General features: G+C 35.6%; 1 protein-coding gene across 1 annotated transcript in view; it reads right to left on the minus strand.

Annotated features, from left to right (window-relative positions):
• Window positions 1-5702: 5702 nt before the first annotated feature.
• Window positions 5703-7845, minus strand: part of UGT2B17 (UDP glucuronosyltransferase 2 family, polypeptide B17) — an 11130-nt gene continuing 8987 nt past the window's right edge. Inside the window, exon 3 of the mRNA XM_006896815.1 lies at window positions 5703-5840. Within this exon, the coding sequence (XP_006896877.1) occupies window positions 5703-5840 (138 nt within the window). The remainder of the gene's footprint in view (window positions 5841-7845) is intronic.

Genomic DNA, 7845 nt, shown 5'->3' on the forward strand with positions numbered 1-7845 from the left:
CACTCTGTTGGGTCACCCTTCTTTGGGATGGGAACAAATATAGATCTCTTCCAGTCAGTTGGCCAAGTGGTTGTTCTCCAAATTTCTTGGCACAACTTGGTGAGCACGTCCAAGGCAGCATCTGTTAGCTGAAATATGTCACTTGGTATACCATCTATTTCTGGGGCCTTATTTTTTGCTACTTCCTTCAAAGCAGCCTGAACTTCTTCCTTAATCACCATAGGCTTTTCCCCTTGTCAACATACAGTTTGAAAAAGTATGGAGCTAGAGGGTATAGCTCTGATGCATGCCTTTCTTGATGTTAAACCATGCAGTGTACTTTGTTCTGTTTGAACATTAGCTTCTTGTTTTAAGTATAGGTTTTGTATAAGAAAAATTAATTGTGCTTCTGTAATTCCCATTCTCCTCAATGTTAGTTTTAGGGTTTGAATGTTTTAAATAAAATTTTTATTTTATACTGGTTTACTTACAAAGTTTGTACTCATTGTTTTTCACATCAGATCTTTCCTATTTCTTTTATCCATCCCTCCCTTAACCCATCAAATTGTGTGATCCTATGATTAATCATGGCATGACCCCCATCCCCCAACACCCCCTCTGTGGCCATCTCCACCCCTCTGCTCCCACCCTTCTAACTTTCAATCCTCAAACACATTCTATAATAATGACCTTATACAGTATATACTTATGGGGCTGACTTAGTTCACTGAGCATAATACTCTAGTCCCTCCCATGTTAGGCAGTGATTTTCAAAATCATTACTCCTCCTTGCTGCTTAGTATTTCATCTTGTGAATGTATCATAATTTCTTAATTTATTTGATTGTGTTTGGACATTTGAACTGTTTCCATGTTTTTGTGGTGGTGAATAATGCTGCTAAGAAGATGGGTGTACAAGTCTCCATTTGTGCCTTGGTTCTCATTTTTTCGTGGTATGTTCCAAGCAATGGAATAGCTGGGTCATATGGAATATCCATGTTAAGCTTTTTGAGGAAATATCAAATGTCTTCCAGCATGATTGTACCATTTCACAATCCTACCAACTATGTATAAGATTTCCTATCTCTCTACATCCTCTTCAACATTTATTACTTGCCATCCTGTTAAACTTGGACACTGCTACTGGAGTGAGATAGTATTTCATTGTGGTTTTGATTTTCGTCTCTGTTATTGCCAGTGATTTTGAGCATTTGTTCATTTATATGTTGACCATCCATAAATTTTCCTCTGTGAAAATTCTTTCCATGTCTTAGTTTGTAATTGTGTTATCAGACTTTTTCTTGTTGAGGCCTTATAGGATTCTGAAAACCTTTGATATGAGAGCCTTTTCTGAAATGGCATTGCCAAATATTTTTTCCTCTGTCAGTAGGTTTTCTTTTTACTCTGTTGGAAAAAGTTTTTGATGCACACAGAGATTTAACCTTTAGGAGGTCACATTCACATTCATCAATTTTATAATCTCTTGATTGTGTATTTCAGGCTGTATTTGGCAGTCTTTTTATACCACAGACTAAGTCATCTAAGCTTGATCCCAGTTTGTTTCTGATGACCTTTATGGTTATGGGCTTTATTCCCAGGTCTGATTGACCTTGAGTTTATTTTTGTGTAAAGTGTGAAAGTGGTTCCACTTATTTCTGCTTCATATATACCATATTCAGATTATTAATGGTTGTTTGAAGCTATTTCTCCTTATTTTTTAGTAACTTCTCATCTGGACTTCACCAGCTACCCACATTCCTCCGTTGTTCATAAGGTATCCACTGGAGTCATTATGAGTCATGCTCAACTCAAAGGCAATCAACAACAACAACATATAAGAAATATAAATGTAGGAACACTGGAAGTTGTAAAAAAATAAAATGGAATGCATGTTGATCAATGTTCTAGGCATTTTCACTAGTGTTTCTTTTTTGGTTTTCATTAATTTTCACTGGAATAGTATGGACCATTTTGAATCAGACAATCACATGATCTACCATGCTGTGAATGAAAAACTGAAGATAAATGATATTACAGTCATAGTTAAAAAGACAATTTCAAAATCTACCCGAAAATACAATGTTGTGAGTGATAGGATATTATCCATATGCATATAAGGAAGACCTATTAATAAGACTGTTATTCACATATATGTACCAACCACTAAAGCCAATGAAGAGGAAATTTAGGATTTACCCCAAATATTGCAGTCCAAAATGGACCAAACATTCAATCAAGTTGTTTTAATAATTATTAATGACTGGAATGAAAAAGTTGGAAACAATGAAGAAAGAATTCTCATCAGAACGTATGGTCTTGTCATCAGAAAGGAGTATGGAGATAGAATGATAGGACTTTGTACAATCAGTGATTTATTCAAATACCTTTTTAAAAACCACAAAAGGCAACTTTACACATAGACCTCATCTAATGTACTGTACGAGAATCAGATTGACTATATCTGTGGAAAGAACTGTTGCTCTGTCTCAGCAGTGAAAACGAGGCCAGGTGATAATTGCAGAACAGACCATCATACAAGTGTAAGTTCAAATTGAAGCTGAATAAAATGAAAACTAGTCTACAAGAAGATATAAGTCTATCCCACTTGAATTTAAGAATAATCTCAATAACAAGTTTGAGCTACTGAACATTAATGATTGAAGACAAGAGGAACGGAGGGAGGACATCAAGGATATAATCTATGATGAGAGCCATTACAGAGGAAAAAAACTCAAAATGAATGTCAGAAGAGTATGAAAATAGCAGTAGAGCATCAAGAAGCCAAAACAAAAAGAAGAGAAGCAAAGGGCAGCTTGAGACCACAAAGTAAAATAACAAAATATACAAAAGCTGGAGGTAAAAAATAAAGTGGCAAGAACTCATGTGGTATTTCTCAACGTGAAAGCTCTGCAAAACAAAACAAAACAAAAAACAAAACAACAACAAAAAGTCTCTAATTGCAATGCTAAGAGATGCTATGGGCAAAATCTTGATTGATCTAGGAAACACCAAAAGAAGTTGAAAGAAATACACAAAGTCATTATATTGAAAAGAATTTGCTGACACTAAAATATTTCTGAAACAAACATATGAACAAGAGATAATGGTAATGAGTGATAGAGTTCAAGCTGCACTGAAGGCTTTGGCAAGGAATAAGATCCCAGGAATCAATGGAGTATCAATTGGCATGTTTCAAATGGCAGACCCTAGATGTGCTCAGCAGTACATACCAAGAAATTTGGAGGACAGCTGCCTGGCTGATGAACTGGAAGAGATTAATATTTCTCCCATTCCCAAAAATGAAGACCCAATAAAATGTGAAAATTATAGAACAATAGCATTTATACCAGATGCAAGCAAAATATTACTGAAAATTATACAAAAATGGCTAAACTTTACATTGATAGGAACTGCCACAAGTCCAAGTGAGGTTCTACAGAAGTAGTGGCACCAGGGATAAAATTGCTGATATCAAATGGCTCTTGACTGAAATAAAAGAATACCCAAAGAATGTTTATTTATGTTTTATTGACTATGGAAAGCATTTGACAGTGTGGATCATAACAAAGTATGGCTAATATTGAGAAGAATGAGAATTGTAGTCATTAATTGTGCTTATGTGAATCCTATACCTAGTTCAAGAAATTGTTGTCTGAATGGAACAAGGGAACATTGCATGATTTAAAATTAGAAAAGGTGTGCATCAGGACTGTATCCTTTCTCCATACCTATTCATTCTGTTTGCTGAGCAAGTAGTTAATGAAGCTGGATTCTTTGAAGAGGAATGTGGCATCAGGATCAAAAGACTCATCAACAACCTGAATAAGTCAGAAGACACAACAGTGTTCACTGAAGTTGAGGAACACTTGAAACGCTTGCTGCAGAAGATCAAAGACTACAGCCTTAAGTATGGATTACATATCAATATTAAAAAACCCAAAAGTCCTCATCTTGGGCCAGTAGAACATATCATGATAGATGGAGATAAGAATGAAGTTGTCAGTGAGTAGTCTTCCTTGGATTAACAATCAACACCTTCGGTAAAAGCAGTCAGGAAATCAGATGTTTTACATTGAGCAAGTTCACTGTCAGGAACCTCTCCAAAATACTTATAAGCAACCATGTCAGTTTGAAGATGAAAGTGGGTTGATTCAGGCCATGGTCTTTTCACTCGCTTACTATGCATCTGAGAGCTGGGAAAATGGGTAAGGATGTCAGAAGAATTAATTCCTTCGAGTTGTGGTGTTAGAGAAGAGTGGCAAATATTTCTTGGACTATCAAAGGAGCAAACATATCTTTCGGAAAAAGTTCAGCCACAGTACTCCTTGGAGGAAAAGATGGAAAAGCTTCATATCTCATACTTTAGACATATTACTAAGAGAATCTATTCTTTGGAAATGAACAACATGTTTGGAAAGATGAAGGGTCAGTAAAAGAGAGGAAAACCCTTAGTGAGACACAAGGCCTGCAGCAATGCGCTAAAACTTGTGAAAAATGCCTTTTGTTCATTAGCTCTCTATGAGCCATCCTCAACTTCAAGGCACCTACCAACAACAACCATGGATAAGAAGTTGCACTGTAAATCCAATGGTAGAAGGTTAGAATCCATCAACTGTCCTGGAGAGAAAGATGAGTACTCTCCTTCTGTGTGATTTACAGCTTCTGAAATGAGTGATTTTCAACTCAAGAGCATGTAACAACCACAAAAACAGTCCTAATAGCATGAGAATTTCACATGTATCATGTAATCATGTAAATGCCTCTGAAAGCTGTGAAAAAGTCATTATGAAATATTTAAGCACTCAATTTTACCTTTGTCTATTTTAAAATTTAACTAGAAAAAGAAAAAGAAAAGAAGGGATATAAGGTCTTTATTTAATTACATTACAAAATTTTCTTCTATTTGCAGGAATCATTTCAATGGACCCTTGCTTTGTTAACCTAAAAGTTTGCTTAAATGTTTTTTTAGTTGTTAAAAAAAAATAAAAAAAATAAAAGTTGTTATTGTTAGTCCCCTCTGGTCTCCAGCTACCGTAACTTGCAGACATGTGATCTTGCAAATTATCACTAGCTGTGGGACTAGGATAAGAGAAAAAGTGCTTCCCACACTGAGTAGCAATACTTGAGGGAGACTAGAGTAAGACCCTGCTGAAAGCAAGAGACCCTGGTGATGGTGGTGAGAAAGACTATGGCATTGCTGTGGAGAAACTGTAGCAAAGTGTGACCTAAGGCTTCTTGCCTTTGTGCTGCTTAAAGTTAAATGTTTTGCTGTTCTTGCTGGATACTTGAAGAAAAAGCTGATTTATCACTACTCTAAGGCAAACTTCACTGGATGATGGAGGGAACCAGAGGGTTCTTGAATTTGTGTTACTGAACTAAATTTGAACTTTTACTAAACATGGACTTACATTGTGAGATATTCTTTGCTTCCTCCACTTTCCAACTTACTTCCCTAATAAACATCATTCTTGGTATCACAACTGTGAGTCAACAGTGAATAAACAAACCTCTCACTGCTGGTAGCGTTCTACAGGCACCATGAGACAGAGCTAACAGTTCTTTATCTTCTTTGTGTTCTGAGGCAATGAAAGGCTGTGCTACTCTCACTCCATCTAACCCTTCCAGAGAGACATTCACAACCATGTGTCCCATGTCCTATTTTAGCAACCCTTTCCAGATTTTGAAGAGATTCATTCAAGCAATTGTTCAGCACAAATCTATTTATCATACCTTCTGTGGAATCTTAGCAATGGCTGAGGCAATCATGTTAGTCTTTTCTTCTGGAAGGCTTTTGACCATTGATCCCAGAGTGAAAACAACAATGCCATCTTCTCCAGAGCTCTGAACAAACTCTTCCATTTCCTGTAAATATATTATTTGTATGTGTAAAACAACAATAATATGGGGACATTTAGGCTTATTTCATATTGTTCAAGTGCACTGCAATCTTGAAAACACAGACTTCAAAGGCCACCAGTCACTCTGCAGGAGTAGGATGGGCTATCTTTCCTGTGCTATTAATTAAAATCTGTGGAAGGGTCAGCTATGGGTTGGTTCCTACTTGGCAGTACACAACAACATTAACAATGGTAAGTAGAGAAAAATTGTTAAACTAGTCCTGTATTGTAACATGCCAAATCATTAAATCTTTTTGAAAGATGGTTCACACTAAATTTACCATCTTTTCCCTTTTAACAGTACTCTCAACAACTAATGAATAGCCTAACATACTATGTAACATTTATAATTTTATATTTTTAATGTTTATTTTATACTGGTTTATTTACAAAGTTTGTACATATTGTTTTTTCACACTGGATCTTTCCCATTTCCCTCACAACCTCCTACCCATTAAGTTTTGCTACCCAATGTTTAATGTGTCTCTCCCCATCCACACATTTATGATTTTAGATGAGTGCTAAAAAAGAAATAATATAGATTAATTGCTTTAAACAGTATCAGTGCCATGAATAGTTTTATGGTCCTGTGATAACCAATACTGAGACTTAGCAAATAATAGCTTGATAATTAGTTCTAAGGAGATAAGAAGTGGCCAAAGAAATTGCTTACTTACTAAAGTTAAAATTAGCAACTGGTGCAGTAGCACTAGTTTTAAGACATCATTTCAATTCATTTACCAATGCAAAACATTATGATGTTCTAAACTCTCCCCAATCCCAATTTAGCAAAGCTCTTTCTAATATGGTCAAGCTCGGACCTGAACACCTTGTAAAAAACCTTGCAAACACCATCTTCTGATTTCCTCTTTCTGAAATAATAATACATTTTTTTCAAGGTGCTGTTTTCTCTGCTTTCAATTCCAACCAAATGAAATTTTGATAACGGTTTTGTATGTCTACATAAATGTGCATGTGTGTGGTTTTCGAGGAGTTGGAAGTTGATTTAAGTATTCCAAAGGCTCTGAACTTACAAAGTTCCTTGAATAAATCCCTTTAACCTTGTGATATCTGTAACTAAAATCCTTGAATTACTGGCATATTATTCCTTGTCCAGTAAATTTATGAGCTCTTTAGAAGGAGTTGCACTGCTAACCCAAACTCCACACCTTTCTGGTTGTTTGAACCTACCAGCAGTTCTCAGGGAGAAAGATGAGAAATCTCCCAGGTAATTTACAACCTTGAAACCCAATGGAGGTTCAGCAACACGTTGGTTCTGACTTGATGACAACAAGTGAATGTTATCTTTCTGGGTAGTTTTATTTTGTTGTGTGGACTTTCACAACTCTCAAAAGTACACAGAATGACAATTATTTTTGTATAAGAAAATTTTGTTATAAGTATATGTATTAATAAGGACATCTGTTATTAACTTCAGCCTTTTCTGCAGTGTCAAATCCTATACCAACATATCTTTAGACTGCAGTTTATGTTAAGACTTTGATCTATTAAATTATTTTCCTGGGGATATTAAGTTACATTTCTTAAAGATGTGAATACTTGTGAAAACAAATTTTCTTTAAGATACTTTATATTTCTGAAACATACTATGATAAGATTGAGTCGATTACATTTTATATTGTCCATTCAAAGAACTGGTAGGGTTTTTTTATATAATTTTTTATTTTTAAATTTTTTTATTACAGAGGTTTTGGATTTCCATTCACTCATTGCCGCAATTTTCTCCCTTCCCAACCCTCCCCACCAGCTCGCTTCCCCCTCTGAAGAGAGAAAGAAAAAGAAAAAAATTCCTTCATTAGTATACAATTCCCATGTCCCTTCCCCCCACCCCCCACCCCGAGTACACTTCTCTATGCAACCTTAATTCTGGATTTCTGTGCTAACCATAATACTCAATCATATATCACTTCTAATCTGTTCTTTCCCTCATCTGTTTCAATACAATATAC

The sequence above is a fragment of the Elephantulus edwardii genome, unplaced genomic scaffold (assembly GCF_000299155.1).
Source record: "Elephantulus edwardii isolate Elephantulus edwardi_28Jun2011 unplaced genomic scaffold, EleEdw1.0 scaffold00192, whole genome shotgun sequence".
Taxonomy (NCBI): domain Eukaryota; kingdom Metazoa; phylum Chordata; class Mammalia; order Macroscelidea; family Macroscelididae; genus Elephantulus; species Elephantulus edwardii.